At 42.2% G+C, this 12,254-nt stretch overlaps 1 protein-coding gene across 2 annotated transcripts in view; it reads right to left on the bottom strand.

The window, feature by feature from the left end:
- Positions 1-1,220: 1,220 nt before the first annotated feature.
- The window catches only part of KHK (ketohexokinase), a 678,771-nt gene continuing 667,737 nt past the window's right edge, over positions 1,221-12,254 (bottom strand). For both annotated transcript variants that reach the window (XM_044062352.1, XM_044062353.1), the window contains exon 8: positions 1,221-2,631. In XM_044062352.1, the coding sequence (XP_043918287.1) occupies positions 2,546-2,631 (86 nt within the window). In that variant the 3' untranslated portion in view covers positions 1,221-2,545. The remainder of the gene's footprint in view (positions 2,632-12,254) is intronic.

Below are 12,254 nucleotides of genomic sequence, written 5' to 3'. Positions count from 1 at the left end.
GGTGCTACTCCAGAGGGATTCAGGCTAAAACATATGTAGTCTGAGGTACAACAAATGACCACAGCACAGCCACCCACCTGTGGCTGAGGCAAATTACTAGCCTGCTGTGGTGGCAAAGACCGTTTTGCTTAACATTTTCTTTTTGTGGCTGGAAGGAGGACTGAAACTTCTCTTCCATGGTCAAGCCAAAAATGGTGCTGTTTTCCCAGGGAAGACGAGCAGCAAATGTTGGTAAAACTACCAGTGCACAAGAAATACTTTTTGACAGAAAAAAAACTGAGTAAAATGCACTTTCAAACACTAAGGCAGTCCCACAGTAGAAAGTTAAACACAAGGTATCCACATAAAATATGTTATTAGTTAGTTTACACTACTTTAAAACTGACAGAAAAAAAGAGTGCTCTGTTTAAAAGTACTTTGCATTCTTGAGGCAGTCCGTTAAAACACAACACTTCTAGCTTTAAAATAAGTTTCTTAAAGAGGAGAGTAATAAAACATTAGTAAACATAAGAAAATAGAAGTTTTTTCCCCAAAGGGAACTTATCTGCCCAGCAAGGAACAGCACAAGCTGAACATCAATCTCTGAAAGCGTCAGAGGAGAGTACTTTTCTGTGGCAGGAAAGCTCTATAGGGCTTCACTCCCAAACTTGTCTTTCAGTCAGCTCTTCTCAAGCAGCTCGACAGTTAATGCACCTGGATGGTGCCCTGAAGGTTTGGAGGCTTGCTGGATGTTATATTCTTAACAGGATATAACCCATATAGCTAAGGCTACTGCATCAATATGAGGAACATGTGAATTTAGAATTACACACCAAATCAAGTGGTGGTGATGCTGCGGTAGCGTTGCCGCCTCACAGCAAGATGTTGTGCCATTCGATTCTCAGCTAGAGCATCTTCTGTGTGGAGACATGCGTGAATGGGCGTACCTTCATTGAAGGTTGTGCGTCAGGACTGGCAAACTCGGCACGTAAAAAATCTACTGCCAATCATTGGCGGACCGGAGTTCCGCTGTGGCGACCCCTAACCAGGAAAAGCCGAAAGACACAAACAAACAAACCAAATCAAGCAAAATGGTAAGTTAAAAACAAAAAGGGCATAAAGCATCCAAGGGCCAATCTAAAATAATATTTTTTCACATAACTGTGAAGGATAATAAGTATTTGAACATCACAAGCAGAAACACACAGGACAGAACAAAAGACTCCGTATACATGCTTAGATGCTGAAGAAGCTAGTTCTAAACAGTCTTTATTACCAAGGAATAGGGCAGAAGGAGTGGAGTGGGTCAGCTGACAATAACAGTGACACCGAAGAAATTTTATGACTACCATACCAATACAAGCTATTCTGTGGCTGAAACATTTTGGCCTATCGCTGAATATATCAACTCCAGATTAAAAAAAACATCCAACAGTATGACAAAGCTTCAGTCAGTTAGCATCCACAAGTACCCATCGTGACTGTACTGACTATAGTGATAAGTCGGAATGTAAATAGCAAGGACAGAATGATACAGAAGATGTGCAAAGAATGGGATAAGGATGCCAGAAAAGAAAATAAAGTCTAAATATCACTGTTCACTGAAAGGCTCACAGGAGCACTCAAAGGAATGATAAAAGGAACAGACTGCTGGGGAGGGCAGAGGTGATGCTGCTGTACTACACAGACTGTAGGAAGGCTAGAGGGTGGGTATCAGGACACTCTTTACAGACTTAATTAGAATGGGAGCCACTGAAACTAGGTGCATCTGTGGTCCTTTTCTACTGACATTAAGGTGATGTTCCCATCCCACAATAACATTATGCCTTTCACGCCTGCATTCCCACTTCCCTGCCATAGACCTGTGCTGACAGCCATTCTTGATCTGTCAAACTAAGTGGGAATGCCACACCACTTAGACAACTCCTAGCAAGACAAGCCAGGACTGAACAGTGACTCCCACACACTTCTTCCACAAAATATGCAGTCAGTTCGGGGAGGGGATGCTTGCCTGTCCTCTCCAATATTTTCTTCCTGCAACTGAATGTTACTGCTAATATTTCCTTTAGTTGATCAGCTAGGGGTGTTAAATATTTTACTGCAACTGATTGTACTGCAGGCTAAATTTCATGCACTGATTTGTCTCATTTATGTAATTTCTGCAAGCAGTCATATTAGTTTGATCTAATTGTTGTAAAATAATATTTGCTCAATTAAGGTTGTTACCTACAACACTGCTCTGAAATAATGCAATTATTATTTTTTTTTTTTGCTTGCAATTTTTTTTCATAGATAATATTCATACTATGCCAAAATACAGATACTAGAAATATTTTAAATAGCATAATAAAGGTCTTAAAATGCCACACTTTTCAAAGATTGCATGTCTTGCAATCTTTCTGTATGTCTGTAGCTTCTTCAGAACCATTTCCAGGACAAGTAACGTCATCTCAGCAATGCAGACATTCCTTCAATCCAGTTTGGATGATTTTAGTTGCATTTTACTTTCTCTCACAAACACTATGGTCCTGGGGAGATGTCTGATGGTTGTAGCAAACAAGACTCCTCAAACAATCCCATCATAGCCATGAACTCCACACTTTTTTCCAGCAATCTGGCATCCAAACACCAGCGCTTCCTGTAAGCTTTGCCCTGTGACGAGACAAACTGGTAAATAACCAAGCAGAAGTATATACAAAACAAGCGGTTTAACCAGAAATAGTTATTTATTTTACTGTTTTGCAAACTGGCAAGTGCAACTAGGTAAAACCCATTTTCAACTGCAATTTGGGGATCAAAGCTCCATCACAATAACAAACCATTACGGCAAACACATTAATATATTAATTACATCTGAGTACATATTATTAAAAGAAATGCACAAATGAAGTGAAAAACTGCAGAACGGTAAACGTCAAAAAACAATAATAAAAAGGACATGGTTTTGTGCAGTTACTGTAGGTATTTGAAACATGAGGTAAGAATGTATCTGGCATTGCAACTGTCAAGAAGCAGTAACAGAAATGATGCAAAAGCATATTACACTGGAAACAAAAAAGAAGCAGGTACAAGAAAATATCTTAAAACATAAGCAGCAATTCAGAAAAGAAAGGAGTACAACTTAGTTTAAACTTAAGAATGCATTTGTCACTGCCAAATGCTAGCTTGCATTGGAGGTCATTTGCAGCAATATTGGTTGAAGGTATATGGCCAAAAAACGAGAATGCATGTGAACTGGGAATAAAGGCAGTAATTATTCATTGCATTTTCTTTAAAATGCCTAAGTCATTATTTACTCCTTAGTGTCAAACTGTATTTGGCCTTCAGCCCTTTACCCTTTTTTCTAATTATGAAATCACTACTTGTTATGTACAGAGCTGGGCAATGTTTCTTCCTGCTGTCGAACTTACCAAGAACCAGAACACTCAAGCACCAAGAATGAGCTGTACTGGGAATAAATGGCAAAGGAGCTAAAGCAGTCAAGTCAACCTAGCTATTAATATGTGTGAAACTATACCGAAACAGCCTCAAAATATTTTCAGAACAAAACAAACTACTAAGCAAAACTAGTTCTGTCAATGTGTACTTAAAAAGAATGTTTATCCTGGATGCGACTGTGAAAAAATATAGTGGACAGAGGCTAGTGTTTGGGTCTGTTCCACTGCCAACTAATAAATTATCTTAAAATCTGAAGCTCTAACCAGCCCCGTGCTGCAGAGGGATAAAGCCCTTACTGTGCCCCACATGACCTGTGATTGACTGGTGGCACAGGAGCTGGAGGGACATGGGGAGTGGTAGCAGGCAGCTGACAATGACTCACCCATGCAGGGGGGTAGAGGCAGTATAGGCTCACTGCAATAGCAGCATTAACAGCCTGATGGGCTCCACACTACAAGCAGTAAACTGCTTGGTTGGGAGGTTGCACAGGCAGAGAAGCACTCGTGCACCTTGATAAGGCACTGATTCTGGAGCTTGTAAGGTTGCCATGGGGTGGTGAAAGTTAGCGCACACTCACTGGCAGCAGCACGGCATTGCACTAGTGTCCTTAGTCTCTTTACTGGTCCCAGATGTGACTAAGATTTACCTGGTGGAAACTCACATGACTCCAGTAGAAACAACGAGTAAGGAAGGCAGATGGTGGCAGCTAATGGTCAAAGTAAACTTTATTGTCATTTAGACATAAATGAAGTCTAAACAAAATTACATGCATCATACTCGAATTGAGAAGACAAGTACATACATGCTTAGAAGAGAAACATATGCATACATACAATCACACATGTATCAGACCTGACATTTACCTTTCTCTTAGACAGTTACTTATTACTTACAGTTATTCTATACACCACTAGAGCAGCTGACTGGTTCCTTATTGCACCTGTATTTATTACATAATGTGATGTTCATGTTCTCTATATTATGAGAATATCTAGCAGTTTGTATTGCACATCATTTTCTTGTAAACTGATAAGTTGGTTGTGATGTTTTAATGTTATTGCCAGAGTTCAAAAGTTGAATCACTTGAGGGGAAAAAATATTCTTGAACTTGGTCATCTTACAGTGTACACTGCAGCATCTTCTGCCAGACAATAGGCATGTGAACAGTTCAAAAGCAGGGTATGTAGGATCACTTGTTATTTATGTTGCTCTGTTGTAACAATGTGTTGTGTATAGATCCTTCATCTCTGGAAGTTTAGATCCCGTTATTATCTCTGCTACTCTGACTATCTTTTGCAGGGCTTTTTGATCTGCAGCTGAACAGCTTCTGTACCACATCATGAAGTTGCACATTAGGATACCTTCTACGGTACTGTGTAGAACGAAAGGATAGTGGGAGGTAGGCTTGCTTTCCTCAGTCTCCTCAGGAAGTGTAGGCATTGGTGGGTCTTACTATGTGACTGGCATTGGCTGACCAAGAAAGATCCGCTATGTAGACCCCCAGGAATTTTGTGTTCTTTACTCTTTGCACTACCTCCCCATTTACCATGAGAGGAGAGTGAGCTGGTTGTACTCTCCTGAAATCTGTTATGATCTCCTTGCTTTTGCTGACATTTAGGTCAAGATTATACCTGGCACACCCGTCAAAAAACTCACTTCTTCCTTGTAGGCTTCTTCTTCTCCTTTGCTGATGAGGCCCACAACTGTAGTGTCACCTGCAAACGTAATGATGTGGTTGGTGTTAAATCTGGTTTTACAGTCATGGGCCAAGATAGTAAACAGTAGCGAGCTTAGCATACAGCCCTGAGGTACGCCTGTGTTGACAGTGAAGCTCTTTGAGGAAATAATGCCCACACATTTTCATTGGGGTCTTCCAGTCAGGAAGTCCAGGATCCAGTTGCACATGTGGTTACTAACACCTAGCTGGACAAGTTTTTCTATTAGTTGTTGTGGGATCACTGTACTGAATGCTGAACTGAAATCAATAAACAGCATTCTGACATAACTGTCCTTATTTTCTAGGTGTGCCATTGTGAGCTACAGTGTAGCAGAGATGTCATCTGCCATGAGGCGGTTTGCATGGCATGTGAACACAGTATGTCAGTACCAGGGAGGGAAAAAAATCTAAAAATCTAAGCTCTGATGACCACAGTGGGTATGGTATCTCCAGTCACAACACTGATACTAAACAAATGAATTTGTAATAAAGCATACAAACATGAATCAGCAACCAGCACACTAACTGCAGCTTGGTCACAAGAGTACTCAGGAAGCATGCATTTCTGCCCTATGACCTCATTGTCATTGTCATCATCATCAACTCTCTTTTTCCCATTTTCTACATGGGGTCAGGATGTCATTTTAAATGTCTCATCTCACTTGATTCATTGCCACATTCCTGCCTTCTTTGACACTCATGTCTGACTGTTGCAGATCTTCTCACACAATCCATCCACCTCTTTGCTGGATGCCCTGGTTTCCTCTTACCTTCTTCCTGTCTGTCCCAAATCTTCTTCACCAGATTGTCTTCTGCTTTCATGCTCATGTGCCTGAGCCACCATAATCTATTCTCTTTGATCTTTTCTGCAACTGGAGCTACTTTGGCTTCTGCTCTGATGCCCTTGTTTCTTCTTCTGTCCCACAGTGTGCATCCTACCATCTGCCTAAGGCACTTCATTACCATAATTTCTAGCTTTCTTGTCTACTCTGCCTTTACTGCCCAGGTTTCTGTACCATACAGTAGCACTGGTCGCACTAATGTTTTGTACACCTTACTTTTCAACTTCATTGGCATTCTTCTGTCATACACTATACCTAACACTCTAACTATGCCAGTTGACTGCAGCCCCTCTGATTCTAGCTTTGACCTCTTCATTCATACTTCCCTTCTACTAATCCACCCCTCCCAGATACCTGAAGCTATTAACCTGTCCTGCTATCTTCCCTTCTAGCTCAGTTCTCAGCTTCTTCTGATTTCCCCAATTTGCTGCCATTACCACTGTCTTATCTGTCCTTAGTTTCATCCCATGTGCCTTCAGTTTTACATTCCATTCCGCTATCCTTTACTGAAGTTCTCGCTCAGAGTCTGCATGTAATGCCACATCGTCTGTATACAGCAACTTTGTTGATCTGTCCCCTCCGATCTGTTTGCCAATGTAGTCCATCAGCAGTATGAACAGCAGTAGGCTTAGAGCTGAAGCCTGGTACACATCCACTCCCACTCGGAACCCTTCTGTGACACTGAACTCTGTTCGTACTTGAGTCATTCGGTCCTTGTACATAGTCTGCACCAATTCTACCAATGTTTCTGGGACTTTGAACCACGGCAGCAATGCTCAAATCACCTTTCCTGGGACTTGTCATATGCTTTCTCCAAGTCTAGGAATGCCCAGGTGGACTCTTGCCCCATCTCAACTACCTGTCTAACTGCAAACAGATCTGAATCTGAACTGTTGATCTCCCATCTTAGTTTCTACTTCTCTAGCTATCAGTCATCCACTACAGAACTTTCATGCAATGTGACAGGGCCCTGTCATTTGTCTGTATTTTTAATGTTACGTTTTTTTCCTCTGAATTTGAAGCCATAACTATTAATTGAATTGGTGTTACAGTACACTGCTTTTCAAGAGATTTCTGTGATGTTAAATGGATTAATCAGTGTTGCTACATTTGTCTGCTATGGTTTTACTCAATTTTTAAACTTACAGCAGCCAGTTCTAAATGGTGTGTGAGTCATCTAGAACTTGAGGTAGCTAAAACTGGTGACAATGAATGTTACTGCTGCAGTTCTAGGAAAATAAACACGACTGGTTAGAACATTAGCTGTTTTTCATTGTCTCTTTCATTTTCCCTGTTTAATTACATGTTGAGCAAAGCAGCACTTAGAGGAGCAGATTCGGAATGTGCACTTTATTAACACAGGTGCTTTAAGTTGTAACTGGACCGAATATGACTCAACTCACCCAAACATGATCAGCAATTCCTCACATAACACCAGGAGTACCCAAGTCACAGTTGCTGAACCCATAAGGCAGGCATCGACCCAACCAAACATTCTTGTTATAGGTTTTTCCATTGTAAGACATACAGATGTACCTCTTACCAGGCTGAGCAAGGAAAGAGTGATGATTAGTTGCTTGTCTGGTGCCAGTGTCCATCAGATCCCTCATTCACTGAAGTCCTTCAACAAGAAGTACCAGGTATCAGTGTCTTGAGGTATACCTCCCTTGATTATAAGAAGAGAGACATGATGGAACTCTTGACTGTGGCCAAGGCAGGTTTGAGCCTAACATTGAGCAGCACTCTATCTTCTCCAAGGATAATGCTTTGATATCAGCAAAAAACAAATTGATTTCAATTGGCTTAGAGCTTGGCGTTATTCAAAGGGGTCCAATATCTGTCACCCTGGAAGGATATAATCGACACACCATGCTGATTCACCAGGAATGTCCTGAATGATTGATTTCAACAACTGGCTAAGCTTCTGGTGTCATTCTAAGGGGATCCAGTATCTGTCAGCCTGGGATGACATGATCGACAGACCACGATGCTTTGCCAGAGATGGCCTGCACCTGTCACCCTTGGGATTCCGGATACTGGCTAAGGCTCTTGCCACCCTTACAGTGCCTTTTTTAGGCAAGGTTCAAATGACAAATTCACCACCATAACAGATACAAGCAAGCAAAATCTGAGGGTAATGCTACTCAATGCTAGAAGTCTAAACCTCAAAATGCATTCACTCGAGGCACTCCTTAAAATGGAGAACATCGACATATGTGCAGTGATAAGAGACCTCGTTTCAAGGCTCCAGAGAGCACCCCTGCATTACCAGGCGATAATTCATACCACACCTTTCTGCTACCTAACCTGGACCGAAACACTAAAGATGGAGGCGTGTCCATATTCATTAAGGATATCCACACCTCCAGGCAAGTTGCTCAGCATAATGCATCTGAGATTATCCAAGTGCAACTAACTCTGGGCAAGACTGCAATCCAAATAGCAACATGCTACAGATCCCCCACCATGCCCCAGGATTCACACTCCTCATTTCTTGATACACTGGAAAATATTAGTGTACAACCCAACACCCTAATAATGGGCGATTTCAACTACCCGACCATTAAATGGGAAAACTAATCATGTACCAACTCATTTGCTCAACGTTTTCTGGAATTCATAAATTCCAGCGCCTTGGATCAAGTTATCCACACCCCCACCAGGGGCAGCAATATCCTAGACCTGGTCATTACCAACATGGGTGACCGGTGTTCCACACCAGAGGTCAATTCCTCATTGGTTAGATCTGATCACAAGCTAATCACCCTAGATATCCACATGCTGCCCCACCCCTCAATAGGGAAACCACCGTAAACAATTTCTCCAAAGCCAACTTCATGCTTCTTAAGACAGAAGTGGCAAACTTCACGACACTCATGCAGATGGACAATAGAGGTACGACTGCTGAATCCTACACAAATTCACTTTATAAGCACTTACACGAGTGCATGGATTGTGCTATCCCTAACAGAACCAAGATGCTATCCTCCAAAAAAAGGAAGCCAATCTGGTGGTCCCCTGCCATAAACAACTCCACAAGAGAAGAAAGAAACTGTTGCAAAAAAGAGTAAAAGCCCACGATTGGAGGAACTCCCTCCTGGTCAGCCTCAGTAAGAAGCTGAGATCCCTCAAAAAATCTTCCAAAGCTAGTTACGAAAACAAAATTGCCACTGATTCTAAAGACAACCACAAAGCTGCTATGTGAAGAATCTCAGTGGCAACAGATCTGCTCTGAGTTACAGCACAATGGCACTAAATATACAGAACCAACTGATGTTGCCAACATCCTGGCAGATAGGTTCAGTGTTAACTTTACCCCCCTCTCACCTCCTAAAGGGCCCATCTCTATACCAGAAGAATGCAAAGTTCCTGTAATCATGGCTGCGCAGGTAAAAAACATACTCTCCAGAGCCAAGAACACAGCATCCATGGGACCTGACAACATCCCAGGCTGCATTCTACATGAACTACAGAATGAACTAGCACCCCACCTAAGCACCATGTTGAATCAGAGCCTTACCTCAGGCTTTGTGCCCACTGAATGGCATACAGCAACTGTTATCCCACTCCACAAAGGGGGAGTCATCACGGACTCTGGGAACTACCACCCCATTAGCCTAACGAGCCTGGTCTGAAAGGCCATGGAATGTATCATTATGGAACTTCTAAACAAAGACATTGGTAATCTCCAAACTCTGGACCCCACCCAGTTCGGGTTTGTAAAAGGCAGATCATGTCTCCTAAACCTGATAGACTTTTTTGAAGCAGTCACCAAAGCCGTAGATGAGGGTAAGGTGGTTCACACAGCCTATCTAGATCTTGCCAAGGCTTTTGACACCATCCCCCACTCTGGAATTATAGCAGACTCCAAATCTGATTTCAGACCAGTGACAAGTGGAGTACCACAGGGTTCAGTCCTGGGTCCTCTCCTGTTTGGTATCTACTTTTCTGAAGTACAGGCTAACACAGAAGGTCTTTGGCTAATGAAGTTCGCAGATGACTGCAACCTAGGAGCCATAATCGAAACTCCTAATAATGTGGACATCCTACAAAAGGGCCTCACTGAGACAGATGCCTGGTGTCAAAGCCATGGCCTCAAGCTCAATGCCAAAAAGTGCACTGTCATCCCCTTTGGTAAAAAATCTCTACCCATGAGCTACCACATAGGTGGCAGTCTACTTCACACCAAAAGTGTGATAAGAGACCTTGGGACACAGGTGGACAGTAGTTTCTCCTTTGATAATCACATCGAAATAGTGGTCAGGAAACCCTTCTACGTGACACACTTCATTACAAAAGGTTTCTCATCCAAGAAAAAAGAGGTCATTGTTTCCCTCTACTTATCACTCATTAGACCCATTATACAGTACAACACCCCTTTTGGTATGTACTTCACAAGACATCTACAACTGGAAAGGCCGCAGAAATGCCTCACAAAGAAGATTACTGGCTTCAAACAGATGCCCTACGCAGACCGTCTCAAAAAACTCCAGCTTTACTCTGTCACATATTGCCTACTCAGAGGCGATCTCTGCCTAACATACAAAGCTATGTCAAACCCAGAGCTGTTGGACATGCTCCACTTAAAGAAATCCTAATCCCTCCAAGCTACACGCTCTAGGGACCTAAACCTTGTCACCACAATAAAAAGAACATGCCGGAGGGATAGATTCCTGTCCCAGAGACTTCCCATACTCTGGAACAAACTACCTATCTATATCAAACAAAGCTCCTCATTAGCACTCTTCAAGAAAAATCTTGTTGATTGGATGGGAAATAGGAAATTCACCACGAGGATCACCTCTGTGGCTCTGCTCGACAGGGGCACAGGAAAATAATTTTCTTGGGTGGCGAAAGCCAGGGTACATTTTTGCTAGGCTTATATAGGCCCTAGGGCCAATAGCCTAGTACCTACCTATGAACCTATTATCTGCCCCTCTAGGGTTTTAATTATTGGCAAAGACATTGTCCATCCCCCATAGTGCCTTTTTTAGGTAATGCCAAATTGATAAACCTACCAACATAACGAAACAAGTAAAAGAAAATAAGATGTTGCTGATCACTGCTAGGAGCCTAAACAAGAAACTCCACTCTCTACAAGCCCTTCTCACCCTAGAAGATACTGACATCTGTACAGTGAGTGACAGACATGGTTTAAAATAGCAGACAGCACTCCAGCTGTGCAGAGCTACAATGCCTTCCACACGTTTAAATCAACTACTGCACACGAGGGGAATAAAGGTAGAGGTGCATCAGTCTACATTCAAGAGAGACCCGCATCATGGGTGGTAAAGCAGCATTATGCACAAGAGCTTCCTCTTATCCAAATAACATCCGCATCAAGGGTGGTAAAGCAGCATTATGCACAAGAGCTGCCTCTTATCCAAATAACATCCGCATCAAGGGTGGTAAAGCAGCATTATGCACAAGAGCTGCCTCTTATCCAAATAACATCCGCATCAAGGGTGGTAAAGCAGCATTATGCACAAGAGCTTCCTCTTGTCCCAATAACACCCGCATCACGGGTGGTAAAGCAGCATTATGCACAAGAGCTGCCTCTTATCCAAATAACATCCGCATCAAGGGTGGTAAAGCAGCATTATGCAGAAGAGTTTCCTCTTGTCCCAATAACAATCAGAAAGGTCACAAACCATACATTAGTTAGCTACAGAACTCCCCCTACGACAAAAGAAAGCCACAACACCTACTACAAGAACTAGAACTACTCAGTATTAAACCCAGTACCATTTTCCTAGGTGATCCAAATTATCCAGCTATAGACTGGGAAACCTATACCACCATTAGTGTACAAGCACAGACATTCTTAGACTTTCCCAATACAAATGCCCTGGAGCAATTAGAGTACCCACTAGGGGAAAGAACATCTTGGATCTTGTCCTTACTAATAAGGGAGCATCTTGCACCATTCCTTGCATATCTTCATCACTTTTTAGGTCTGACCATAAGGCAGTCTCCTTTGAAATAAAACTGAAACTAGAGACCCCGTCCACCCAAAATACCTTTAGAAATTTCTTTCAGATAAACTACTTGCTCCGAAGTGATATACTGACAAGCTTCAAATCCCCACCAAACCCAGTTAACTCCACTGAATATGCAGTATTGTACACCACCACACTATACCAGCTTGTAAACAGCTACACAGATGAAGCTGTATCCTGTATGAAGAAGTGCAGGGCAAATCCAAGAAACAAACCCACATGGTGGAACCATAGTACCAACAAGCTTTATAACAAAAGAAAAACACTTTTGACCAAAAG

The sequence above is a fragment of the Protopterus annectens genome, chromosome 2.part1, assembly GCF_019279795.1.
Source record: "Protopterus annectens isolate FY-2018-M chromosome 2.part1, PAN1.0, whole genome shotgun sequence".
Lineage (NCBI taxonomy): Eukaryota > Metazoa > Chordata > Ceratodontiformes > Protopteridae > Protopterus > Protopterus annectens.
This window is presented reverse-complemented; position numbering and strand designations above follow the sequence as displayed.